This window comes from Culicoides brevitarsis, chromosome 1 (genome assembly GCF_036172545.1).
Source record: "Culicoides brevitarsis isolate CSIRO-B50_1 chromosome 1, AGI_CSIRO_Cbre_v1, whole genome shotgun sequence".
NCBI lineage: Eukaryota > Metazoa > Arthropoda > Insecta > Diptera > Ceratopogonidae > Culicoides > Culicoides brevitarsis.
Window position 1 is genome coordinate 19,383,368 of NC_087085.1, and position 24,905 is coordinate 19,408,272.

The 24,905-nt window shown below is 32.8% G+C and overlaps 7 protein-coding genes across 9 annotated transcripts; 3 read left to right on the top strand and 4 right to left on the bottom strand.

Annotated features, from left to right (window-relative positions):
• Positions 1-276: 276 nt before the first annotated feature.
• LOC134836664 (kinesin-like protein Nod) lies at positions 277-2,825 on the bottom strand. The gene is made up of 2 exons (XM_063851845.1): positions 2,514-2,825; positions 277-2,453 (listed from the first exon to the last, which is right to left on the bottom strand). The coding sequence occupies exons 1-2, from the start codon at positions 2,752-2,754 to the stop codon at positions 451-453; spliced, it is 2,244 nt and encodes a 747-aa protein (XP_063707915.1). The 5' UTR covers positions 2,755-2,825; the 3' UTR covers positions 277-450.
• Positions 2,826-5,180: 2,355 nt separating this feature from the next.
• On the bottom strand, positions 5,181-7,490 carry LOC134838220 (uncharacterized). 2 transcript variants are annotated; one of them, XM_063853701.1, is made up of 4 exons: positions 7,354-7,490; positions 7,069-7,292; positions 6,022-7,009; positions 5,181-5,963 (listed from the first exon to the last, which is right to left on the bottom strand). In XM_063853701.1, the coding sequence occupies exons 1-4, from the start codon at positions 7,375-7,377 to the stop codon at positions 5,352-5,354; spliced, it is 1,848 nt and encodes a 615-aa protein (XP_063709771.1). In that variant the 5' UTR covers positions 7,378-7,490; the 3' UTR covers positions 5,181-5,351. The 2 variants fall into 2 exon arrangements, with proteins under 2 accessions (XP_063709771.1, XP_063709770.1); XM_063853700.1 differs by having other exon boundaries at positions 5,183-5,963; positions 6,016-7,009.
• Positions 7,491-10,145: 2,655 nt separating this feature from the next.
• On the bottom strand, positions 10,146-12,552 carry LOC134826971 (uncharacterized). Its single transcript, XM_063839485.1, has 2 exons — positions 11,923-12,552; positions 10,146-10,831 (listed from the first exon to the last, which is right to left on the bottom strand). The coding sequence occupies exons 1-2, from the start codon at positions 11,966-11,968 to the stop codon at positions 10,296-10,298; spliced, it is 582 nt and encodes a 193-aa protein (XP_063695555.1). The 5' UTR covers positions 11,969-12,552; the 3' UTR covers positions 10,146-10,295.
• Positions 12,553-12,650: 98 nt separating this feature from the next.
• Positions 12,651-14,356, top strand: LOC134830931 (protein maelstrom homolog). Its single transcript, XM_063844552.1, has 2 exons — positions 12,651-12,950; positions 13,009-14,356. The coding sequence occupies exons 1-2, from the start codon at positions 12,831-12,833 to the stop codon at positions 14,248-14,250; spliced, it is 1,362 nt and encodes a 453-aa protein (XP_063700622.1). The 5' UTR covers positions 12,651-12,830; the 3' UTR covers positions 14,251-14,356.
• A 16-nt stretch (positions 14,357-14,372) lies between these two features.
• On the bottom strand, positions 14,373-18,617 carry LOC134830917 (lipase maturation factor 2-like). 2 transcript variants are annotated; one of them, XR_010161981.1, is made up of 5 exons: positions 18,461-18,617; positions 17,159-18,159; positions 16,955-17,086; positions 15,483-16,238; positions 14,373-14,394 (listed from the first exon to the last, which is right to left on the bottom strand). XR_010161981.1 is itself a non-coding variant. In XM_063844536.1 (4 exons), exons 1-4 carry the CDS (start codon positions 18,540-18,542, stop codon positions 15,579-15,581), a joined length of 1,875 nt encoding a protein of 624 aa, XP_063700606.1. In that variant the 5' UTR covers positions 18,543-18,617; the 3' UTR covers positions 15,267-15,578. The 2 variants fall into 2 exon arrangements, 1 of the variants encoding a protein (XP_063700606.1); XM_063844536.1 differs by lacking the exon at positions 14,373-14,394 and having other exon boundaries at positions 15,267-16,238.
• Positions 18,618-20,219: 1,602 nt separating this feature from the next.
• Positions 20,220-22,020, top strand: LOC134834848 (U6 snRNA-associated Sm-like protein LSm8). The gene is made up of 2 exons (XM_063849644.1): positions 20,220-20,323; positions 21,689-22,020. The coding sequence occupies exon 2, from the start codon at positions 21,692-21,694 to the stop codon at positions 21,977-21,979; it is 288 nt and encodes a 95-aa protein (XP_063705714.1). The 5' UTR covers positions 20,220-20,323; positions 21,689-21,691; the 3' UTR covers positions 21,980-22,020.
• On the top strand, positions 20,412-21,678 carry LOC134834838 (threonine aspartase 1). Its single transcript, XM_063849631.1, has one exon. The coding sequence runs from the start codon at positions 20,497-20,499 to the stop codon at positions 21,553-21,555; it is 1,059 nt and encodes a 352-aa protein (XP_063705701.1). The 5' UTR covers positions 20,412-20,496; the 3' UTR covers positions 21,556-21,678.
• Positions 22,021-24,905: the final 2,885 nt, after the last annotated feature.

Consider the following 24,905-nt stretch of genomic DNA (forward strand, 5'->3'; position numbering starts at 1 on the left):
CATATTTTTGCCAAGCTTATTAATTAAATATAATTTTAACTTAAAATTTCTGTTACATAATTTTTAGTTTTTTATTTTTTTTTAATTTTTGAGCAAAAAAAGTTAATAAATAAAAAGTTCTTATTTTTTTTATCTAAAAAATAAAAAATTAAATAAAAACAAAATTTTACAGAATCGAGTACCTAAAAAATTTTTTAATCTAAATTCTAAACTATTGCAACAATTCAAGAAAAAACAAAAAAAAAAAAAAAAAACAAAAAAAAACAATTTTTCACATAATAGAGATCTCTCATCATATTTATTAATATTTAGATAGGTATACATAATTGCAGCTCCAAACGAGACCTTTGAAGACATTTTCTTTTACAAATTACATTCCAAAATAAACTTAAAGTACTAAAAAAAGTCAAATAAAATCTTAAAAATCTAAATAGTCAAAATAAAAAAGTTCTATTTAAGATGATTTGCTTCCAAAAAGGCTTCCCACTGCTTGCCACGCCAAATCGGTAACTTGCCAATGTCTTTCAGGGTCTTGTAACGTCCCTTCATGATTCTCGTTGTCACAATTTGATACGCAGTTTTGTGCCCAATTTTCGGTAACACTTGCAACTCTTTGATGCTTCCCGTATTCATGAGTTCAAAAACTGCGGCAATGTGTTTACTCTTTGCCACTTTCGGGTCAATTGACTCGCGACTTTTGAAATAACTCGCAATTTGCTTATTTTTGGTGGGCGCAACTTCACGACGACGCGAAAGACTGCGATTACGTTGCTTCGGTGGCGATGGCGGCGCAAGCATTGCAGGACGCGGAACGGATGACAAACGGGCGCTGCGGCGTAAAGGAACGTCACTGGGAACATTGGTACGGCGACGGGAGGCACGACGAGTAACATCTGACGGTGCAATAAATCCATTTTCTGCGTTTGTTTCGTCCAAATGAACGATTTGTTGAGCAGCTGGAGCTGGGGCAGCGTTCGGTCTGAAAACTCGACGTGGAGTAAGTGGCTCATCGGGGATCGAAATCGAATCCAAGGGATTTTGGGTGGCATTTTGTGTCATATTCGGTAAATTTGTGGCAAAACTGAACAATTCTTGCCGCAAAATCGTCTGAATTTCCTTGCGAATGACTTCCGTGATGTCCTCGTGATTGACACTTTGACGCGGAGTCGATGTCGCTGCATACACAGACTGATTTTGCACCATTGTCTCTTGAATTTTCTCGAATTTATTGGTGACAGCAGCTTCCAAATCGGTCATGCGACGCATCAAAGGACTAAATGACGGGATTTTTTGCTGAACTGGCGTCTCTGCGGCAACTACGTTCGTGCAAGAATTGTTAATCGACGGAGCACGATCGATTTCGGTCGAATTTGAAATATTTATGCCCGAAACCATGCTCGAAACGGATGCACGTGGATCGGAGCCGATCGCATCACGAAAGTTGTCGGGATGAAAGAACTCTTGAACGGAAGCGACGGGAGCTTCGGGAATCTCCACAATTGCTGTCGAATTAAAATTCTCGAAATCGATGCGTTGACGCTTCGTCGGAGTGCAAATTGTGTTGCGGAGTTGCTTTTTGATAGTCGAAATGCCGCCAGGAGTTGCCATTGACAGCGCACGTTTGCCTGGCGTCATAAATCTGTTATTTTGGATGCTTCGTAATGGCGCGCCGTACTTGCTGGGAGTTTTTCCCTTCTTCAGCTCGTTCACGATTTGGTTGATTTGCGGCGTAGTCTTCAATTGTTTAATATTGTGAGCAAATCTTAAAGTTGACAACGTTTCGCTGACGTTACTTTCGGCCGGACTGATGCATGCCAGCAACGTAATGTACGAATTTAGTATCAAAGCGTCTTGGAGCACTTGTGTCAACACGGAATCACGATAGGGGACCACTTTGTTGTTGCTCGCCATTGCTTGGAGGACTTTACTGACTGCCAGCAGTCCTTTGTTGATGTGATTTCCTTCCGACAAAGCAATTCCCTGATGTCCTGTGCGTTTTACGCCCTCAGATCCGGCCAAATCGACCAAATGAAAGGCGGAATCTGTCGTTGTCGCGCCTTTTGTGACCGAAATTCGAACAGTAAAAATCGCATGAGACCGCGAACTGTTCGCATTTAGGGGTGTGGAACGTGTATGACGCGATCCATTGGCTAAAGTCAACAATTGGATCGTTTCCTCGACACTTGCGACCTCAACTTTCTCGAAATCTTTCGGTTTGTAATGGAGACTTTTCAAGGCGACCGCCGGATTTTCGCTAAACAAGTCGAAAACTTTTTCGTTGTAAATCTCGATGAAGGAAACGCACACTCTCCACCCATTTTCGCCGTATTTTTGCTCGGCTAAGGCAAAAACGTCTTCCAAAACGCGCGGAGCCATGCCAGATTGGTCGGTGTCGTAATGCTCCTCTTGGAATCCCATCGAATATGTCTTGCCGGTGCCCGTTTGACCGTAAGCTAAAATCAAAAATGCAAAAATTTTAATCAAAAATCATGAAAAAAAATAATTTTCCTTACCCAAAGAAGCACAATTGTATCCATTGACAAATCGCTCGGTCTGTTCACGTAACATCTCGTTGTAAACCGCATCTTGGGTCGATGTCTCGCCAAAAACTTTGTCGAACTGGAAGGCTCTCTCATCGGATACAATGACGACATTCGGGTCTTGATCGCTCTGTTTCACATCATTCACGTCATCATCGCACGGTCGAATACGAACAGCAACCTTCACGGCACTCGCAGCTTCAACTTCACTCATTTTTTCCAATTTTTTCTCCTCGAACTTCACACAAACAACATCAAAAACAAACTTGAGGATCGAAGCGCTTCAGAAATATTTTTCCGTTAAATCGTGACCGGATGTCGCGCGAAATCCATAGTGACTTGAGGTAAAATTTGAGACGACTGAAATTGATAAATTTCAAAAATTTTGTCAGTTTATCAGAATTTAAAGAAAAATTTTAATATTTTAAAAAATTCAGTCAAAAAATTGCTTTTGGGATGAAAAAACATAAAATAATTTAATTTTTTGCCGTCTTCCTCTTCAATTTTGTCGGAAAATTTGAAGACAATACCTAAATAAAATTTAATCATAAAATGGAAACAATTTTTATTTTTTGGGGCATTTTTTGAATATAAAATCATGAAAAATAAAATTTGTTAATAAAATCATATAAAAAAATTTAAATTTGCTTTAATAAGACAATTCCTATTAAAATTTAGATAAAATTGTTATTCATTAAACCAAATATATTTTTCTACAAATTTCCATTTTTAGAGATTTTGTTTGACCTTATAATTTATTTTTTTTTCAAAAATTCAATTAAATTTCAACATATGAGCACTTTTTCTTTTTGATGCACTCGTTGTGGATATGGAGACATGGCAATATTGGACAGAACAAAAACGCTCCCAAAACAGTGAAAATATTGGAACAGACAATTTCCTTCGTGGGTCGATATTCAAAAGAATCGTCGTCGAGCTCTTTGCAAACCAAACATGGGAAACAGCAAACTTGAATGCAATTGAAACATGTGAGAGCACAACAAATTTTCAGTGGAGATTTTGGTTTGTTTCCCATTTCTAACTTAAGTGATTGGATTTTAATGACTAAATGTAGTGAGAAAACTGACTCCAAATGATGTTTAGTCATTATTTTACTTCCTGTTTTCTCATTGATAAATTAAGAGAAAAAAGAGCGTAAAAATTAAATTGATGAAAGCGGATTTAACTCATAAGAAATTTTCGTTTTCTGGTCTAATTTTATAATTTTGAAATGAATTTAAAAATTTTTAAAATTTAATTTAAATTTACTTTTGCTATAATTAAAAAAAATATTTTTTTTATTTATATGGAATCGTATTTAGGTACAACCAAGGATTTTTTAAAGAACTAAGTATTTTAAACATTTTTTATAATTTTTTTTAATGGTCTAAAATTAATTTTAAATTTGCAGATATACAAAAAATTAATTAAAAACAGCATACTAATCTACTGTAAAAAAAATTGTTTAAAATTTGTACCTATAAAAATATTCCAAAACTTTTTTTTAAATTTTTTGTTTTCAAAAATTTTTACAAAACTAAGAAAAAATTTGAATTAAAAAAAAGTAATAAAAAAGTGAAAAAAAATTTTTTTTTGAATTGAAAAAAAATCAGAATAAAATGTTTAGAAGAGATTTAAAAAAAAGTTTTATGTATTTTTTTACATTTTTTTAAATTTTTATTAAATATTTGTAACAAGATTTTTTTTCAGTTGTTTTTTCCAAATCCAATGAAAGAAAATCCAATGGGGCGAAATAAAAAACAGTTAAAAATTTCATCAAAATTGACAATTTTTTGATCTTTTTCCATATTTTTTCAAGAAATTTTCAAAAATTTTAAAAATATTTCCAAGAATTTTTGTATTCAAAAACGAAATTTAACATGAAATTTCTTCTCTAAAAATATCAAATCAAAAAAATTTTTTGATTGTTATTTTAATGAATTTTTTTTTTCTGAATTTTTAACTTGAAATATTCTGAGATCAATTTTAAATTATTAAATCTTAATGTAAATAACTAAATAACAAAAATATTCATCAATGATCAAAAATTGTTGAAATTTTCGAATTTTTAATGAAAAAGTATTTCAAAACATTCCCCATTTCAAAAAAATTCTTTTGGGACAAAAACATCGAAAAAAATTTGAAACGGCCTAAATTTGTTTGAAAATTAATTTTTTTTTCAAGAATTTTATAATAAAATTTTTATTCCCTAAAAATATTTTTTCAAAAATCAATTAATTCATGGTTTTTAAATTTTTTTAAAGTTCTTTGTCATAAAAAATTATTTTTCAATTTTTTGTTTGAAATAAAATTAAATTGAATTAAAAATAACTAAAATATTGATTAATGACAAAAAACTGTTTAAATGTTGTCATTTTCTATGAAAAAGTATTTCAAATTTTTAATTCAAAACAAACTTGTGGACAAAAAGTTCAAAAAAAATTTGGAGCGGCCTAATCAAAAATTTTTTAAAAATATTTTCAATTTTCAAAATTTCTTAATACATTAAAAATAAAATATTTTTCAAAATTTTTTGACAGTTAATTTTATAAAATTTTTTTTTTTAATTTCTAGTTAGAAATTTTCGATTCGAAATATTTTAAACAGACAGACTGACAAATCGTAGCTCAATTTAACTTTTGTCTCAGAGAATGTGTTCTAATTAATGACGAATCAAATTCTTACAAATTTATTTTTATTTTTATTCTATTCTACGTTCATTTAAAAAAATATATAAATTTCTGCAACAGACTTGTCCGATTAACAGACAAAATCTCATTTAAAAAAAAAGCGCCGCATAATCTCACAATTTTATTCATAATCGATATGATCAAAATTGATTTCCTTCTTTTGATGCACTGACGGACTCGCCATCATGTCAACCAAAGAATGCTGCTTCAATTTCACTTCAAACGACACTGGATGAAAGTACGACAATTTAACTGAACCCGACGCTGAAATTGACGATTCTCGCGACGGACCTGGTTCTGGACTCAAATATCGATTAAATAGCATTTTATTGGAGTCATCTTCGGCTTGTTTTTTGATGTCATTTAAGGCGCTAACGAGAATTTTTGAACTACGGTTGGTTCCATCAAACATTTTTGAGGTACGAGCATTTCCTTCATGATGTCTCTTCACCAAAGCTTTAATTTTTTGTTTTTGTTCTTCTTTCAGCTTTCGAGGTGCATCGATATCCATCAACATCGAGTCTTGAATTTCGCGCATTTTACTAGTATTTGCGGTATTTTGTGAAGAAAAGAACGATTTTATGCTTCTGGTGTTGTCTGAATTTCCGAGAGCTGCATATGCTGTGGATTTTCGAGTGGTTCGAACGAATTCAGGCTTCTTCGAGACCGTTTTTGTTAAAAGACTGCGTCGTTTTTGCGCCAATTCCCGGTCAACAAAGAACTTTTTGGGTTTCTAAAATGAAAAAAATGTAAGTTTTTTTACATAAACTTTGATAAAAGCTCACCGAAACCTCATTTTCATCATCAGAACTCAAAATAATGCCGCCATCATCCAGAAACATCGATTTGGGGGGACTTGTTTCATGCAGCGGCTTCACATAATTGTCCAAATCGTCGTCCTTGAGTATATCAAAGCACTGTGGTGACAGAGATGGTGTAATTTTCTTTGGGTTATCGTAATTAAATGGACGTCTAGGCCGTTGCACATCGATAAAACAGACATCATCATCGTCGTTATCGTCCTCGATATAAATTGACTTGGTCTCTGTTGACGTGGGTTTCTTCAATCGCTTTGATCTTCGCAAATTTTCCGTTTCTGGTGGCTTCCAGAACTTCAATGCGGTCCCTTGTGTCGGTATATAGGCCAAAATTTTATGCAAATCAGTAACGTCAACTTTTTGCGATAATAACATGTGCTCCGAATTACTTCGCATCCACTTCTGGGTGAACCACATTCGTTTCAAAAGCGTCTCCTGGTACTTTCCGATACTAAATTCACAGGTTTCCATCAAATCGTCCGTGCAAGACATGAAAACATTGTTCTCCAGTTCCGATTCATCTGGAATATCGTCGACATCGATCAAGCTGACGTCACAATTCTCCGATTTTTTATCACAAATCGTTAAATTTGACCAGGGATCGTCAGGGATCAAGTCTCGAGAAGCAATTTCCTTTAAATCAAATAGAAAACTTTGGATAATTTGACGACAACAATCGACCAGAGCATCTTGGAGCTGTGACATTTCACACGAAGCCGCTTTTTCAACATGAATCACATAAGAAAATTGAAATTCCTGAAAATATTTATCCACAATTTCTTGAATCCCCATATCTTTGCATAATTCACCGTCCAAAAGTAGTCGTCGGAAATGAATTTTAGGATCGAAGGACTCTGGAACGATATACAGGCCATGAACAGCGACAGATTCGTTACTGGAGGTGAAAGAAACGGACTTTTTGGTATAGAGCTTTGAAAAATGCTCTTCAATTGTATCAGATCTGAAATAAAAAATAATTTTATAAAAAAATTTTACAAAAAAAAAACATGGAAAACTAACCTATTCACCAACAACAAATAAAATCCGTTGGCCATGACACGAAAATCCGAAGAAAAGTTGATCAACGAGATGAAATTCAAAAATTCTTCAAGCCTTTTTGGACGTGAAGCCTTTATCACGATTGGAGCATCTTCGTCATCGTCCATGTAAATGACATCCATGCTGTTAAGTGGTTTAATTTCGAAGAAAATTGTTTCCCGGTTATAGCGTTTCATGTAAGGGAGCTGTGTTTTTAATGAAAAAATTTGGTTAAAATCGACTTAATTTTAGGTTTGAATGACTTACCATTATTTCCTCGTTGGAACTCATGATTTTCTCTTATTTTCATTGAATTATAGCAGTAAAAGTAAGAATATTATTACAATGAACATGAAAAATAGTGCACACTAAGGTTCGAAAATGATGCAAAATGTTTGGCGACACTCTGGAGATTACAAACTCCAGCTTTGGGGCGGATTGAAGCTCGAACTCGAGTAATCGAGTTAAGTCTTTGAAAAATTTTCAAAAGTAGAAGAAAAATATGATTTTTTATTTTTCTGAATATTTTTGTAAATATGAAAGTCGTACAAAATAAAAAAAAATTAAACAAACATTTTTGATCAGAAATTGAACAGATAAGAGCATATTCAAACAAAACTTTGATTGCATAGAAATCTCATGATATTTAAAAAAAATTGGAGTAGCTTTTAGTCTTTGAACATCAAGCGAAGAAAAAAAAATTTCTTCCACGTTTCAGTAGGAAACGTGATTTTATCAATTAAAAAATTTCAAAAAATGTCAAAAATTTTTTTATTTTTCCCCCTGAATTTTTTTCGACAAAATCGGAGGGGACGACAAAAAAACTTGTGACTCTTTAAAAAAATGATTGGTTTCAAGAATATGTGTGATCACATTTTAGCTGCAATGGGAAACATGTTTTATTATTTTGATGCTTGGAAAGGTTTCGTCACTCATGAAGACATACAACAAATTTTGAATAAATTTTCTTCAGAAGAAAATAATTCAAATATATACTGGAATGAATTAAATCCATTATTTTTTGGTGCAATTAATTTTGATCAAGTCGAATGATGCTGTTTCGTTTTTCGAATGATAGATGGATATGCACTAAGTGCAAAGGATATGCAAAAAGATGCCGTCATGGAAAATTCGTTGACTTGCCAGACTTCGAAACAGGCGACTTATTCGCCTTATTAAAATTTTCAATATTTGGTTTTAGGCATTTAAATATCTTCATTTTGGCATATTTCAAAGTTTGATTTTCATCCTAACTTTCCCATCTTCCAATATCAGCTTGAGAACGACTATTTTTTCAATTTAAGACTTGAAATTGGTTAAATTTGAAAAAAATCAAAAACAAAGTCAATTTTATACATTTTTTAATTAAATAATTCTACAAATTTTAATTTTTTAATTATAAAATTTCCCCATTTTTCTCTTAAAAATTCAATATTTCTTTATGAGAGAAATTTTAAAAATGTCGTCCTACGTGCAAATTTTTATTTTGAAAAATATGAAAAAATATTTTAAATTTAATTAATTTGTCCCAAAAATCCAATAAAACAAAAATCATTGATTATATTTGATTCAAAATTACTTCATATTTAATTAATTCTCGAGTGTCGAGCTTTAAAAAAAAAACCGAGCTTCAATCTTCGAGCTTTAAAAAATCCGAATTTTTGCAATCCCCACTCGTTGACGAAACTCAAACGATCCGTTATAAATACCGAGATAAGACCGAGAATCTTTTTGCTGTGCGTCCTGATTGTATCTTACGAAAAAAAAGTAAAAAAACTCGAATTTTAATGGAGATTTCTCGCAACAAAGCGAACCAAATCATGTACGCCGAACTAATAAAGGCGGCAAAGCGTTCGGGCAAGACGGGCGACAAGCTGCAAAAGTTCAAAAACAACCAGATCAACTCCGTGCCCGACAACCACTACGAATGCCTGGTGCGTCTGCAGCAAATCATGATCGAAATTGGCAAGGAACGCTTTCCCGAAGTGACCGAATCGTGGAACGAAGATGCCTTGTGGGAAATTATCCGGAAGGAATGCTATCGCAACAACATGGCACGCGAATTTTTACGCGTCGATTTTCAGCGGCAGATGCAAAAACAGGGAAAAGTGCCGGATGACTTGCCCGAAGACGAGCCATTTGTCGTGATTGCGGAAATTTTTGCGGCCCGGCAACTTTTTGTGCATGCCTTTATGTGTTACATGGTGGCGGCGAACCGAATTCTAGCGATGCCAAATGCCCTGGAAGCTCCAATTAACAAAGCGAAGGCTTTGAAAAATGAAATTACGAACGACGCTGTGCTGAAAATCTTCCAACCGGGCTTTGATAATGTCCTAAGTGCCCGCGGCTTGACAATTCAGCAATATTTGCACTGTCGCTTGGACAAATTTTCGGCGCAGTATTACGCAGCACGAAGTTCGCACAACGAACAAGCCGCTCTGGATGCCGAATTGCACTACATGAGAAAAAGAATTCTATTTAAGGACTACAAGGACGTTGAGGAGCTTTGTTTCAGTATTTTGCGATGTGCCGTCTGCCAAGCGATGAGTCCCAAATGCAAGAGATTCCGGCAAGCGCGTCACATGATTTCCGTCGCCAGTGAGCTGATGAAGGGATGCGAAAATAAAAATTCCCAAATGTACAAGGAGTTGCTGGAAATTTTGATTGTCGTGAAATGCGCTTATTGGGGCATGATTTTGGCCTTTACGGAGTTGCGAAATGTCTTTGTCGAAGTACTCGAGGGCACGGACGACCAAGTTGACGAAATGTTCACGTTACGCGAAGAGCTGATCGAACTGATTGAACTTCCGGAGGGCGAAGACGAGCAATTGCCGGTCATTTTGCTGGAAACGGAAGAAGAGAGGATCATGTTGCATCGCTCCATCGAAAAATACAAGCGAAAAATGAAGAAAGCCGGAATTATCAAGGAACTTTACGAGATCTACACCGATATTCGACGCGTTGACGTCAATTACTTCATTCCGGAGAAAAATCCGTTCTCGCGATTCAAGGAGAACAAGGATAAAGATTGATCAAAATCACCAAAATTAACCATTTTTGCTCACATTTCTTGAAATAAATTAATTTAAAGTTCGTCCATTTATTAATATTACACTCAAAAAGTCTCTTTTGATTCACAGTTAGGTAAAAAAAATTCAATAATCAAGTAAATCTCATAATTTTACGAGAATTTCAAAGAAAAAAATCATTTAATGTCCGTGACGCGATCCACAGCCGTGTTTTCCGCAGCAGAATGGATTTCCATTGTTCGCGTCGTAAAAGTTGATGTCGCAAATCAAAACGCTGCGATACAAATCCGCGACATGCGGAAGTTTCGAACGCTTCAAATGACGTTCGTACGTCTTGAGTTTCGTGTAAATTGGGACACGGGCTGCATCTGTTGCCACCAAGTCAATTGGAAGTTCGGGATCTTCTCCGTCGGGTAATGGGATGCCAAATTCGATGACTTTGTCTTCAACTTTGGTCAATTCTTCGACTTTTGGGGCGAGTTTCGGGGATTTCAAAAGGACTTCCTTTAATTCGCTGATGGCTAAAATTGTGGCCCAGTGCATTGTTTTGATCATGAACCACATGTCACGTAATTTGCGGAACATTTCGGTGTCTTGGTTGACGGTCTTCATGAGCTCTGCGACGACAGCCAAGAGGTGACGGACTTGCTTGAAACGACGCATGTTCAAAAAGTGCATCGCGATTTGCAGGAGTTTGTACAAGTATGGAGTGACGCCTGAAAAAGAAAGGTTTTTGGTGAGATTTTTGATAAAAAAATTTTTAAGGTGATAAAATTTTTTTTTTAATTTTCAATTTAAATACAATCAAATTGTATTTTTTTTGGTGCGAATTTTCATTTCCCGAAAGTGAAATAATCAAAATTAAGAGTTTTTAATTGACAAAATATTTTTTAAAATTATTTTTGAACATTTTAATTTTTATTTTGAAATTTTTTAAATTTATTTTTTTAAATTGCAGTATTTTCTGCAATTTTTTAAAATTTTTCAAAAAAAAAACATTTTGTCGAAAAAAAATTTTCTATTTTAAAATAATTTTTAAAAGTTTTAATTTAGACCAAAAAAAAAAAACATTAATGTCCTTTTCTGTAATTTTTTTAAATTTTTCAAAGAAAAAATATTTTTTTGCAATTTTTTTATTAAATTTTCCAAATAGAAAAAATTTTTTTTTAGGTTTTTACTTGACATTGTCGAACTTTTATGAAGACATTTTGTTTATTTATTTATTTTTTTTTTTTTAATTCGAAAAACTTTTTGTTCTGATTTTCTGAAAATTTTAATTTTTTTAGTAAATAATATAATTTTTTAAGCAACGAAGCAAAAAAAAGTTTGTAGAGAAAAAATTAAATTTTTTTAATTATTTTATGAGAATTCTCTAAAAAAAAGTTTTGATTTATTTTTATTCAAAAAAAAAAAATAATAATTTTAAATTTTAATTTTTTAAAAAAATTTCTAAAAAATGCTTTAATGCTTTTTGGGCTTTAAATTTTTTAATTTCAGATTTTTTTATGATTTTTGAAGCAAAATCTTCATTTTTATCTCATTTTTGGACGAAATGATTTTTTTTACACTTTTAGCATTTTCCAAGGCGACTAAATAGTCTACTGTAACGCCAGGGAGGTGGCTTCTAACAAACTTATTTAATGTACAATGTTGTCAGAGCAAGATTTAAATTTTGTTTCCACAAAAACCACTATTTTAATCAAATTAAAAGCTATTTTAATTTTTCCTCTTGATTTTTTTCTAAAAATTCAGAGAGCTAGTGACAAACATTAAAATAATAAACTTAATATCACTTTAGAAAACTTACCATTTGGAAAGTAGCGAGTTTGCCAGCGCTTGACCAAAGAAGTCATACGAACATCGTTGCGTTCTTCGTATTAATTTTCTTCTCGCAGAGAAAATGGAAGTACTTGTCATCCAAAATCTGGTCAAAATGATCAAAAACCGGCTTGTAAAGTGTGTCACTCTTCTGAATCTTCTTCAAAATCGGCTCAAAAATCTTCATTTCCTTCTCGTACTTTTGCGGATCTTCCAAAATTTTCTTCTTCCATGCAAATGCGTGATCAAACATGAAACTTTCTGACTTTTCATGGAGAAATGTAACTGTCGCAATGGCAAAAGCACTTCCAATGGCGCCTCTTTCGGCCAATTTTGTGGTTGCCAGGAACATAAAACCATCCAAATCGCGATTTACAGGATACATGGCAAATCCCAAACGAACCATTTCTTCGCACAAGAGACGAAGAACCTCTTCACCGGATACATGTCCAATAGTTTCGGGCAAAACGTCGGGAAAATGCTTCAAAATCTCGGGTTCACGTTCCATCAATTGTTGGAGGCACCACTCGTGGTTTTGGGGAATGTATCCAATTGCAGCCATGATGAAAATCCGAGAAAATTCACTAAAAATTGGGACGACAAAAATGACGCGTTGCACAAAAATGGTGGAAAATTGCATTCACCGAACACGCAATTCTTCTTTATCGACATTTGATCACGTGGGCATCGACCAATCACAGCAGAGCGTGAAAAAAGTTTGGAATTGTGAGATGAAATTCAAGCAAAATCGCTAAAAATCCAAAAAATAATCGTTCATTAAGGTCAAAAATAGTAAAATTTCGTTTAGTATCCGTACTAAAAGCTGAAGAATTTGAAATTCATCAAAAAATCTCACCAAAAAGGACGAAATCTGGACAAAAAACGTGATTTGAAATCATGGCACCAAAAAAGAACGCGTACTTTTACTACATGATCGAGTTCCAACGCAACCAAAAGGCTCGCGGACATGAAATTTCGATCGCCGAAGCAAGTACAATGGCCTCAAACTCTTGGAAGGTAAGAAATTTCCACGAATTTTAAGAATTTTTTGACATAACCTCACTTTTTCCTTCAGAATTTGACTGACGTTGAAAAGGAAAAGTACAAAAAAATGGCAAAAGCGGAAAATGAGAAGACAATTGGTCCTCCAAAAAGCCAGGCAGCATGCGTGGCAGCTAGATCGGTGTACACTGCACAAGGAATCCCGCTGAGAATGGTCGAAGCCGAGGAGAAACGCAAGTTGGAAGCCAAAAACGAGGTCAACCAAATCATTCGGAAGATGTTGCTGGACGGAAAACGAGGACTTGGCATCGATACCATCCAATTTAGCTTCATCCACATGAACATGTTCTTCGAAAATTTCCCGTGTGAGTTGGCAGTTTCCAAATTCTCCATCGATCGTGGTGTTTTTGGCACGTACCACACTTTGATCAAGGTCGATAAGCTTCCCCTGGGTGCCGCTTTCGAAGCAAAAACGCAATCTGAGAAGGTTCATGGACTTCCGGTGCCTCCCTCTGCCATCGGAAACGACGATCACTACTCGATCCTTTACGATTTGCGGACTTTTGTTGGTACGGGTCTCAAAGCGATGCTCTTTTGTCGCCCCGAAGACATAGAAAATGTCAAAAATGGTCTCGCGTACCTCGACAAAGACTGTGAATCGTCTTCCGAGAACTTTTTGATCATCGATATCGTGGAACTTTTCTACCAAATGCACAAATTAATTTTTGCGGGACAACCTCTGGGTGATGTCACATACGGCGCTGTGAAAATTATCCTCGATCGTGACCCATTCGACTCTTTTGTGAAAGGATGCGAGGAACACGACACCTTAGATCGGAATGTTAATTGCTCCGTATCGATCACGAAGCGTTTGGCATACCAATTTATCGATACATTTGCAAAAACTTTTGGAACCGTGAAGCAATCGGGAGTTCATTACCCTGCAACTTTGCAAAATTTCAAACCGACAAAGGAAGAAGACACGGACGTTGAATCGTTGATGCACGAATTTCACATTGGCACGTCGGATGAGACGTCGTCGTGTTACGAGTCTGAAGCCACGTACGAATCCAAAATGACAAAGCAAAATTTGAATGATACAAATCCCTTTAAGACTCACGATTGGAGCAAATTTGGCGCACGTCCGAAACAAACGTCGCAAGATCGATACGAGGACGAGAGTGAATTTGATTGTGCCAATACGAGTTTCGCTACTGATCTTTCCGATGATGAGGATAATTTGAACATGTCCTTCCAAGCAGCCAAATTTAAGAAGTTGTTGCAGGAGGTTCGCGATGGAACCTGGAAAAAATGAATTTTCTTACCTTTTTTATTGATTTATTATTGAATTGAAAGTGAAATTAAACAAGTTTTCTTAAAAGCAAACGAATTCAATCCAGCAAATATATTTTTAAAAGGTTCTCTTTAAATAACAATGTTCACTTAGGTTCTCTAAAAACTAATAAAAACTCAGGTAAAGTATCTTACGTTGGTGATGTGATGAGATGATAGTGTTTAACGCAGAAAAAAATTATAAAAAATAGAGATCAAAAGAGTTTGAAGTGAAGTAGAAGAAAGACAGTTGGAATGAGCAAAAATGTTTCACATTGCAGGATTTTTTTTAATTAGCAAAATTAGAAAATTGAATAATGCTACAAGTTTATTTTAAAATTATTGCCCCATTTAAAAATTAAAAAAATCCAAAGAGGCAGAAAAATTTAAAATTTCTTTAAAAATTAATTTTTTTTTTTGTTTTTTTTTTGAATTTTTTTTTGCTATTGAAAAAAATCGATTTTGAAAATCTGGTCTTTGAAAAATTATTTTTAAAAATATTTTTCTTTGAAAATTTGTTTCACAAAATGAATTTCCATTTTTTATGAAATAGAATTTAAAATGTTTTGATTTTCGTTTGATGAAAATTAAAAGATTTTTCAAACAATGCAATGAAAAAAAAAATTATTTAAAAAATTTAATAAAATTTAAAAAGATTTTTTTCAATGTTGAAAAAAGAATTCTGTAAAAAAAATTAAAAAATATTAATTTATTATTTTTAAAATATTTTTTTTTTCAAATTTTTAACATCTTTTTAATTTTTTGGGAAAATAACTTTAAAAACAACAAAAATATTGACAAAATTGTTTAAAAATTTCTTTCAAAAACTGTCTTTTTTGTGAAAATTTATATACCTATTTTTTTTTATTTTTTGAAAAACAAAATTAAAGTAATTTTTTAAATTAAAAACAGCAAGAAAATAAAACTTTTTAACGAACAAATTTTTTGAATTGACATTTACAAATTTTTCATCTGAAATGTCAATTTTTCTAATTTTAACCCATTTCTATAGGAAAAATTCAAATATTTGGGAAAAAGATGAAATGTGAAACATTTTTACTCTGATTCCAACTGTCTCAAGAGAATTTCAGGCCTTTTGGACCCTTTAAAGAGGTATTTTCATTATTTTTTTGTTAAAAACTCACTCGATATTTGGATTTAAAGTGACGACGACATTTATCACGAAGTATTTTTTGTTTTTTACTTTTAACCTACAGCTATTTAATTTTCTTTATCATTATTAATATCAAAGGATTGGATATTCGACGGAAACAAAAGGAACAAACAAAATTTGATCTCCCGAAAAATAATTTACGAGAATGTCTTTTGTGCAATGAGAATCGCAAATGCCGACGAAATAATGGCAAAAATGAAGAAACTTCCCTCGAGCGCTGCCATTTGATTCCGAATCATATCAATGAACTGTTTAATCACGTTGTTGTGATTCACCTTGTCCCGGAAACCGGCCAACGGGATCTGCAACTTTTTCATTTGCGCGTGCAATGCAGTGTCATTGAGTGCCAAGGGCGGGAAGTAATCAGCGTAATATTGACGAACCCAATATGGCCCGTCGCCGTTTGTGTATGCGCTATATTTGAATTTGTACAACGCTGCTCTGACGAATACGGGTTCCGGTCGAATTTTTTGCTTGACGCCAAAGAGTGCGAGGACATCCTTCTTGTTTTGCAGTAATCGGTAGGCGAGGGAATTCATCCAAACTTCGTGCCAATACGTGGAATCGGCAGATTCGTACAATTTAAAGTCGAGACGTGGGAAATAGGGACCCGAGAAGGGCATCGGCAAACTGACGTCGTAGGGCTTGTAGAGGAAGGGATATTCGTTCCACGGTCCGTCGCGAGATTGAGCGTGCTCGAAGATGATTTCCATGCGTTTTGGGCGCATTTTACGCAAATGTTGACCGTACTCGTTGATTATCTTGAACGGGTGGATCGTGCGGTAATATTTGCCCATCTGAAATAAAAATTTTAAATTTTTAATTATTTTTTTGAGTAAAAATTGTATAATTTCTAATTAAAAACAAAGAAACAAAAATGAATTTTTGTCGCATCAGGATTTTGAAAAAGGAAGAAGAAAAAATTCAAAATTATCAATTTATCAATTTTGATCGTAAATCGATGGTTTTTCAAAATAATTTAATTTTTCTTGACGTAAATACCGAATTTAAAAAATTTTTACGTCATAATTAGAGAAAAAATTTCCAAAATGGATTTTAAAAAAAATCAATCTAATTTTTTTTTGAATAGAAAATCTTTAATATTTTTCGTTTTTTTATATAATTTTAATTGAAACTGCAGTTTTCAAATAAAAAATTTGGAAAAATATTAAAAATTTTAATTAATTTTTATTTTTTTGAAAATTTTTGAGTTAAATTTAAAAACAAATTTTAAAATTCATGAATCCGAAATGAAAAACACATTTTTTGATCCATTTTCATAATTCTTTAGAATAAATATTTTTTTAATTTCGAAAAAAAATTCTAAACTTATTTTTTTAATAGTTTAAAAAAAATGTTTTGAAAAAACTTTTTAGATATTTAATATTGTGAATTTTTTTTTAAATTAAAAAATAGACTAGACTAGAATCTTTTGCTTAAAAGTTTCATTTTAAGTAAAAAGTATTGAAAATAAATTTCAAAAACTAATTCGACTTTAAATAATTTGACTTACAGGTGTCTCCGTGATATTAGTTGATGGCGTGATATTTCCATGGGGAACTGTACTCAAAGCAATTATTCCGATAGCCACAATCGTAAACACGAGCAAATTCAAAATTTGAAGCAATTTTGTGAAAAGATGTTCCTACAAAAAATTTAAAAAATGAGAAATCAATAAAAAACTATTTTTTCATGAAAATATTTCCAGTAAACTCACCGCTTTCGTAATTTGATTGGAAATGATGGTTTTGAGGAATGTAATAATGACAGCGCACGTCGCGACAAGTGGTCCCAGTTGAATTAAAACTTTCAGTACATCATTATACTGCGTCTTGCTGAACTGAATTTTCGTCTGTATCTCCCCGTTCTGGAACGACAAGCCGAAATATTTCAAACAAATGTACGAAATAAACGCCAGAACCATTCCGGTGCACACCAAACCAAGCGAATCGCGTTTCTTCTGTTTTCCCTTCACGTTGCTCAAGTCATCCGAGTCTAGCAGCGAGAACAGCAACGCCGTCACGAGGAAATTCAAGAATCCATAGTTGCCGGTCACAATTATGTGGAATTGCAGGAAGATTTGCCAATAAAATGCGAATTTCCGCACTGTCCGGTTCGGTACAAAGTACAGCCAGGGACATACGAGTTCACTCAAATACACGAAAACCGTGCTGAGCTTCGAATAAGCGTCGGACATGTAGTACGCGTACCAACTGAGGAACGTCGGAAGTGGCAAAGTCTCAAAATGTTGTCGTAATCCGGTCAAATCCCACCAAAACGGGCATCCACTGGCTAGTTTTACGGCGCCCGATGCGAACATAAAGCGGAAAAGCAGGTAACGAATCATCAAAAGACCAATTCCGTCGACGAGACTCTTCTTGCCACCCGTGAAAAACGGCGTCAACATGAGACAATAGAAGCCGGCTTCCAACAACAACAAATCACTTTGATGGATGAACACTTGCGTCACTTGCACCAACGAGAAATACAGGATCCAAAGGACGACAAATGTCGGAAAAATGCAGAATTTTTGCGAAACAAAGCCCGCAAGAGCGATCATCGAGCCAATTATCGCGATAAAGTCCAAGGTACAGGTCACATCACCGCCCAAGAAACTCGAAAAGTGCTGGAGTGTCGGATGATTGAAGAAATTCAGGGGATGCGACTTGCCTTCCAACAATAAACGCGCCGGTAGAATTCCATCGTCACCAAAAAGACCTAAAATGAGATGAAAAATAGTTTTTATAGAAAACTGCGTATTGTTCGGATTGTAATTAGAGACCAGAGTTGTAGAAAATCAGTGAATCGAGACACTTTTGTATCAGATGTCAGTCGTTTTGCTGCAAAATACTCCAACAATGTTCAAATCTTTTCATTGTTCGGGGGGATTATGATAAAAAATGCCCCAAAATTAACCAAATATTTGGATAATTTTGTGTTCCCGGCGTAGTGCGTGTACGTTTGTGTGTGTGTTCGAGAGAGATATGAAGAAAAAAAGGTAAACAATCAAATTACTCACCCGAATTTTGCTTTAAAAAGTTGCAGAACGCAATCAGATAAATTAAACATACAAGACGAAGAATCAAGTTTTTTGTCTGCATCTTAAAACCACGAAATTTCTTTTGTTTTTCAGACAAAAGTTGGAAAAAGACTGCAACTCTCTCGCAGTCGTGCTATTTATATGAAGCAACTAAAATAGGGTTGCCAAAGTCTCAAATTGACAATATTTTCAAAAGTCTTTGAAATTTTTAAAAAATTTCAAAATTAATGAAAATAATTTAATTTTTTCCATAATTTTTCTTACAAATTATTAAAAAAAAATACTGAAACATAATTTTAAACAAAATTTTACATTTAGATTTACAGCTTCTTTAGATCTGCGGTCCGGAGAAGTTTGACAGGGTAAAAAAAGTTTTTGCTGGATTTGTTCTTTAAAGATTAAAAATAGACGAAAAATACAAAGCCTGACGAAATCGCATTTCTAGATAAAATTTTAGAAAAGGGGCATTTTCAAGGGTCGCTCATATTTTCACCCACAAAACAATCTTTTTTAGGCTATAAATGTTTATTATTTTATTAGCTTTAAAGCAGGCATAGTATTACTCAACATTTTTACCCATAAAAAGTCGAAAAACTATCAAAAAATATGTTTAACTGGAACAAGTGAATATCGAGTGAATGTGAATTGAAAAAATGTAAGGAAAACTTTAACAATTCAATATGAATTCAAGTGGATTCTGTACATTAAAAAATTAAATACTTCTTAAAATTTAGCGCATTGCGTGTTTTGCTTTTTAAGTTGTTCATTTTGGAGCTTTCGCAAAGTACTGACATTGGCACTGCCACCAGTATTTGTCTTGCTTTGTTGATAGCATTGATGTCCTGAAAGAGATTGTAAAACGTAATCGGTGTAATCCAGCTAAAATATAACGGCTAATTTTCTATTACAATAATTTAAACGATGATCCTATTATTTATTCTTAGTAAAATCAGTGTAATAGTTGAGTGATACCATCTTTGTGGGAAAGTATATTTTTTCAAGAGACATAATTGGCAATAGTGAACGAGATAGAAAGTTTTATTAGTTTTTTGCATTAATTTCATTAACGAAACATGTATTAAAAGGTTCACTGATCAATGTCAGTAAATCTGTTCTCCAAAGTTCATTTTCGTACAATTTCATTTATGTCTATTGTCTAAATATATTTAATTAAACTTTTTACGTTCACATTAGATTTTATATAAGCGCTTTAAAAAAACTTCGTGTTTTAAAAAAAGATTCTAAAATTTGCATGCTCTGTAAATCAGCATATACAGCGACCCTAAACAAAAATGGTCACTCCGTGAGTGGAGCCCCAACATGCATTTATAATTTGGTTAAGGTTGCAATGAGTTCACTATTTTACTGTTTTAAAAATTTCCCAGATTAGGTAATTAACTTCATTTAAGCAGTTGATTGAGTTTTCAAAGCAGAAATCCGCCCTAAAACTATTAAGTAAAATAATATTAAAATTAAGAATTTCTTGAAATAAATTAACTAAAGTTTTAACCGTTTTTTCTTTAAAAAGAAAAATTGGCTTATTGACCAAATTATAGGAAAAAATAATTTTGTAACAATTTGACTTCAGTCAAAATGAAAAAGTTTTCACTTTAAATAAGCTTGGCATCCTATATAAATTTGTAATCAAAGACAATTAATATTTAAATTAAGAAGTTTTCAAATTTGAAAAAAAAAACTCAAACGTTTTCACTTTTTGAAAAAAAAAACACATCTGGCAACCCTATAACTTTGTGGCACCGACTAAACGTAAACAAATCGTTCGGAAAGACAGGAAAACTTGAAATTTCTCGAAAAATTACAAGAAAATACGGATAAAAACCGGTAAGTAACTCCTTTCTCTGAATTTCCTCGTAGAACGTGGTAAACTGACGTAAAAATGTGTAACTTTGCTCGCTCTTTCTCAGCGGACCGCATCGCCAAAAATTCTTACGAAAAAAAAACTAGCAAAAAACTTTCATTACCGAAAAAATGCTCCGTAAAGCGAGTTGCTGAACATGCCTGCGGGATTTATTGCTGTGCACACGGGCTGCGGCAATGCCGTGGACCAGCGAAAGTACAAAAATGTCAGTAATCGAGCTTGTGAACGTGCGATAGCGGTGCTTTTGCGTGATGGCGGCGACGGCACCACAATGGAAGCCTGCGAAGCGGCAATTCGCGAGTTGGAGGACAGTGGTGAGACAAATGCCGGTTTTGGCAGCAATTTGACGTGGGAAGGGCGAGTCGAGTGCGAAGCGTCGATCATGGATGGCGCAAGTCGACTTTTTGGGGCATGCACGAATGTGTCACGCGTGAAAAATCCCATCAGTTTGGCACGCGTCGTGTGCGAAAAACAAAATCGCTTGTTGAAATTGGGCCGAATACCGCCGATGGTGGTGTCGGGACAAGGCGCCGAAGCGTTTGCCGCCGAAACCAACATCGAAATGGTCGAAAATGAGGAACAGATGATTTCGAAGAAGGCTCTCAAGTGTTACCGGCTGCACAAGGAGACAATCCAAAAGTACGAAAGCATAAATGACATCAAAATATCGTCACTTGACACAGTGGGAGCGGTTTGTGTTGACGCAGCTGGAAATATAACGGCGGGATGCAGTTCCGGCGGACTTATACTCAAAGTTTCCGGTCGAATTGGACAAGCGGCGACTTATGGCGCCGGATGTTGGGCATCGATGAACCCAAATTCCTCGATAGCGACTTGCACAACGGGCAACGGCGAGTATTTGATGAAAACGTTGCTCGCCAAAGAAATTGTTAGCGACTTGACGGCAAGCCAGTGTCCCATAACGACAATTAATACGACATTTCAGACGAAATTTCTCAAGTCGCCGTTCCTCAGTGACCTGGATGAGGTGTATGGAGGCGCCTTAACGATCGATTATGACCACGAAACGCGACGCGGCGACCTTTTGTGGGCACACACCACGAAATACATGTGCCTCGGATACATGTCGACGGGCAAACGCAAACCAAAGTTCCTAATGTCCGAGATGCCAGACATCGAAAAAGCGGGCAAAGTTACCATTGTTAGTGGGCACCAATTCAAATTGCCACAATAAGTCTCTTCTATCATGTCTTTCTTAGTTCTTAGATGTCAGACTAGATTTTTACTAACTCACATGAGATTCTTTTATATGAAAAAATACATTTTTAATTAACAAAAACCATTTTTTTTTTCTTTAAAAAATCAAGAATATGGCATCCGGTCTTGAATCCTTTGTTTCGTCAACCGTTTCCGTCATTTGCCAAGACGGCAGAAACTTTATCGGAACGCTCAAGGGCTTCGATCAAACCGTCAACATCATTCTCGATGAGTCCCATGAACGTGTTTACTCTCTCAACGGCATCGAACAAGTTGTGCTTGGACTTCATATCATTCGGGGCGACAATGTTGCCATGATCGGACAAATTGACGAAACCATCGATAGTCGCATCGATCTATCGAGCATCAGAGCAGAGCCCCTGGGACCCGTTGTCTACTAATTCATTGATTGAAAATGAAAAAAAATAAAATTAATTTTTGTGAATAAGAAATTTGTGGTTTTTAATTCCATGGAGACGCCAGGCACACGCGTGAAGAGTCACAATTAAAAGTTCTTCAAAGCCCATCCAATTAAAAAAAAATTGTAACAAAGTTTAATTATAAAGAAGGCGTTTTCAGCTCAGGGATAATTAAAGAGACACGGAAGTTTTTAGCGTTCAAAGAAGCGTTCGTGTTAGTTACAAAGAGCGTGTCTTTTGTGATACATGCTTTATTATTCAAATTAAAATCCACCTTCACCACACATACACACACGTAACAAGGAATAAGAGTCTCTTGACGGAGGTACTTGAAAACTTTTGCTTCAAGCTCACTTGTTAACAAGGGAAATTTTTACTTCAAAGACAAAAAATATGTAACTTTGGCGCACTTTGATCACAAACATATAATGAGGTAAGTTTAAGTTTAAATTTAAAAAAAAAAAAGTCAAGTCGAGTTCAATAATGCATTTTTCTTAAAAATGCGTTGAAAAACATTAAAAATAAATTAAATTTAATTTAGGCGAAAAAGTTTATATTTCTATTTTTCTCGCCCCCTCCTCCGATTTTGTAGAAAAAATTTGAAAAGGGAAAATTTTAAATCTAAAAAAAAATTGAAAATATTTTTGAAATATTTTGGAATATTTTTGAAAAAAAAATTTTAAACTTGAAAATAATTTTAAAAATAGGTGAAAAATTTTTTAAAGTGACGTGACAAAAAAAATATTTTTTAAGACTTTGTTTAATTTTTCTCTTCAAATTTAAAAAATATTACCTAATATGTTAGATTAATAAAATGTTAAAACGCAACGTTTAACATCAAAAACTTTAAAAAATTACAAACAAAAAATTAAAAAATATTTATTTAATTCCTTTTAATTTCCTTTGTTTAATATCCTCATGAAAATCCTCATGGGATAAAAAATGATGTATTTAAATTTATTCGCCTTAGAAGGCAAATTTTAGTTCATAAAATTAATAAATTATTAAATTTTGTATTTTTGTAATTTTTTTTAAATAGTTAGGTAAAGAAATAAATTATTTTTAGAAATAATTTTAAAAGTGAATTTGGATAACGGAAAAATCTTTGAAGGCAAGCAAAATTAATTTTTATTAATAAAATATTTACTATTTTTATTATTTTATTAAATTTTAATTTAATTCTGATTTAATAATTTTATTTTATTTTTCAATTTAATAAAAATTATTATTTTTTATGATTGTATTAAGTATTTAAAAAAAACTTATTTTTTCAAATTTTTCATCAAAACATTTTTACTAATTATTTTTATTATTTATAATTTTTACTAATTAGAAAATTGAAAAATTTTGGACTATTTAAATTTTGTCACTTAATCTATAATTTTCAATTTTAAATTAATTATTTTTTTTAACAAAAATTTTTGAAGAAAATTTCATATAAAAAATGATTAATAAATTTTGGTCAATTTTTATATCTCAAACAACTTTGAATGATTTTTAGTCAATTTTAATTAATTTTAATAGTTAAAATTATCATTATTCATTATAATTTTCAGAAAACTCAAATAGAAATGTTAATTTTTTTGCTTAAATTTTTTATCCCTTTAAAATACTTTTATAAAATCCTTCACTACCATAAGAGTATAAACTCTCTACTTACCTCTCGAAAAAAAAAACCACTCATCAAGTCACCACAACTGCTGCGTGCAATAAAAATTAACTGTACCGTATTTATATTTAAATAAATCGCTTGAAGCTACAAATTACTTATTATTGTTAATTGTGACGTTTTCCCATTTTATTACTCAAAGAGCCTCTGAAATGAAAGACACATACAATTTACGTAACAACGCACAACATTCAATTAAGAGCGAAATAAGAACGCTTTTGTAGATAAAATTATGCAAAAAAAAAAAATAAAAGGAAAATTGTTCATGTGGATGATGCTGTTGTTGTTGTTGCTGCTGCTGCTGTTTCGTGTGGTGGTATGTTCGAGTCAAGCACGTACGTGGTGAGAAGTAGTGTTAATGTTGCCTATTATAACTTGCAGGTAGGTAAGCACTGCGATTGGTATTTAAAAAAAGATAAAACAGAGAGAGACCTGTTCATGTAAATTATTTTTAATCGATAATCATTCACTCGGTATTCATGCTTTGACACGCTTAATTGCTTAATAATCATCATAATGATGGCAATGGAGCTCTTTTATCTCGTATTTTTATAAATTTTTTTTATTGAAAATATATTCTTATTTAATGACTATAATTAGGTTTATAAAATAAAAAAATATTTAAAAAATATATTTTAAATAGAATTAAAAAAATAGTACTAATAAAAATAATGAATTCAAAAATTAATTTTAATGTTTGAAATTTATTTAAAAATATTTGCATGATTAATTCACGTTAGTTTAATTAATTAATTAAAAAATAAATTTAATTTTTAAACTTATAAATTTTAATTAACAAATTTAATTAAAATAATTAATTAATTAAATTAAATAAATTAATAATTAAATTATTATTAATTCAATTTAATTTAATTTAATTTTCAAAATTTTTAAAAATTTAAAAAAATATTTTTTTTTTTTATTTTTTTTTAATTAATAAAACATTAATATTATTATTAATTAATTTATAAAAATTTTTCTTTTTAGTTAAATTAATAATTAAATATCAAGAAATAAACTTCAATAAAAACATACAAATTAAAAAGTCTCCACATCCTTAGCATTTAAGTATTTTATTCACGCTCCCTTTTGTTAAATGCATTTTTTTTTGCACGAGACATAATTATTTTATAAATAATGTTGTTGAACTATTTATTTTTTTTAAATTTATAAATAAACGCATATTTCATATACCTTCAATTCTTTATTTGTTTTAATAAACGTTTGTTTGATAAATAT

Coding starts and splice junctions, on each gene's coding strand:
- LOC134826971 (XM_063839485.1), bottom strand. CDS start 11,968: ATGACTTCTTTGGTCAAGCGCTGGCAAACTCGCTACTTTCCAAATG. Junction 10,832..11,922: donor AACTCGCTACTTTCCAAATG/GTAAGTTTTCTA, acceptor TTTCTTTTTCAG/GCGTCACTCCATACTTGTAC.
- LOC134830917 (XM_063844536.1), bottom strand. CDS start 18,542: ATGCAGACAAAAAACTTGATTCTTCGTCTTGTATGTTTAATTTATCTG. Junction 17,087..17,158: donor CCAATCAAATTACGAAAGCG/GTGAGTTTACTG, acceptor AATTTTTTGTAG/GAACATCTTTTCACAAAATT. Junction 16,239..16,954: donor CTAATATCACGGAGACACCT/GTAAGTCAAATT, acceptor TTTTTATTTCAG/ATGGGCAAATATTACCGCAC.
- LOC134834848 (XM_063849644.1), top strand. CDS start 21,692: ATGGCATCCGGTCTTGAATCCTTTGTTTCGTCAACCGTTTCCGTCATT.
- LOC134838220 (XM_063853700.1), bottom strand. CDS start 7,377: ATGAGTTCCAACGAGGAAATAATG. Junction 7,293..7,353: donor GTTCCAACGAGGAAATAATG/GTAAGTCATTCA, acceptor TTAAAAACACAG/CTCCCTTACATGAAACGCTA. Junction 5,964..6,015: donor ATGATGAAAATGAGGTTTCG/GTGAGCTTTTAT, acceptor TTTTCATTTTAG/AAACCCAAAAAGTTCTTTGT.
- LOC134834838 (XM_063849631.1), top strand. CDS start 20,497: ATGCCTGCGGGATTTATTGCTGTGCACACGGGCTGCGGCAATGCCGTG.
- LOC134830931 (XM_063844552.1), top strand. CDS start 12,831: ATGGCACCAAAAAAGAACGCGTACTTTTACTACATGATCGAGTTCCAA. Junction 12,951..13,008: donor TGGCCTCAAACTCTTGGAAG/GTAAGAAATTTC, acceptor TTTTTCCTTCAG/AATTTGACTGACGTTGAAAA.
- LOC134836664 (XM_063851845.1), bottom strand. CDS start 2,754: ATGAGTGAAGTTGAAGCTGCGAGTGCCGTGAAGGTTGCTGTTCGTATT. Junction 2,454..2,513: donor ATACAATTGTGCTTCTTTGG/GTAAGGAAAATT, acceptor TTTTGATTTTAG/CTTACGGTCAAACGGGCACC.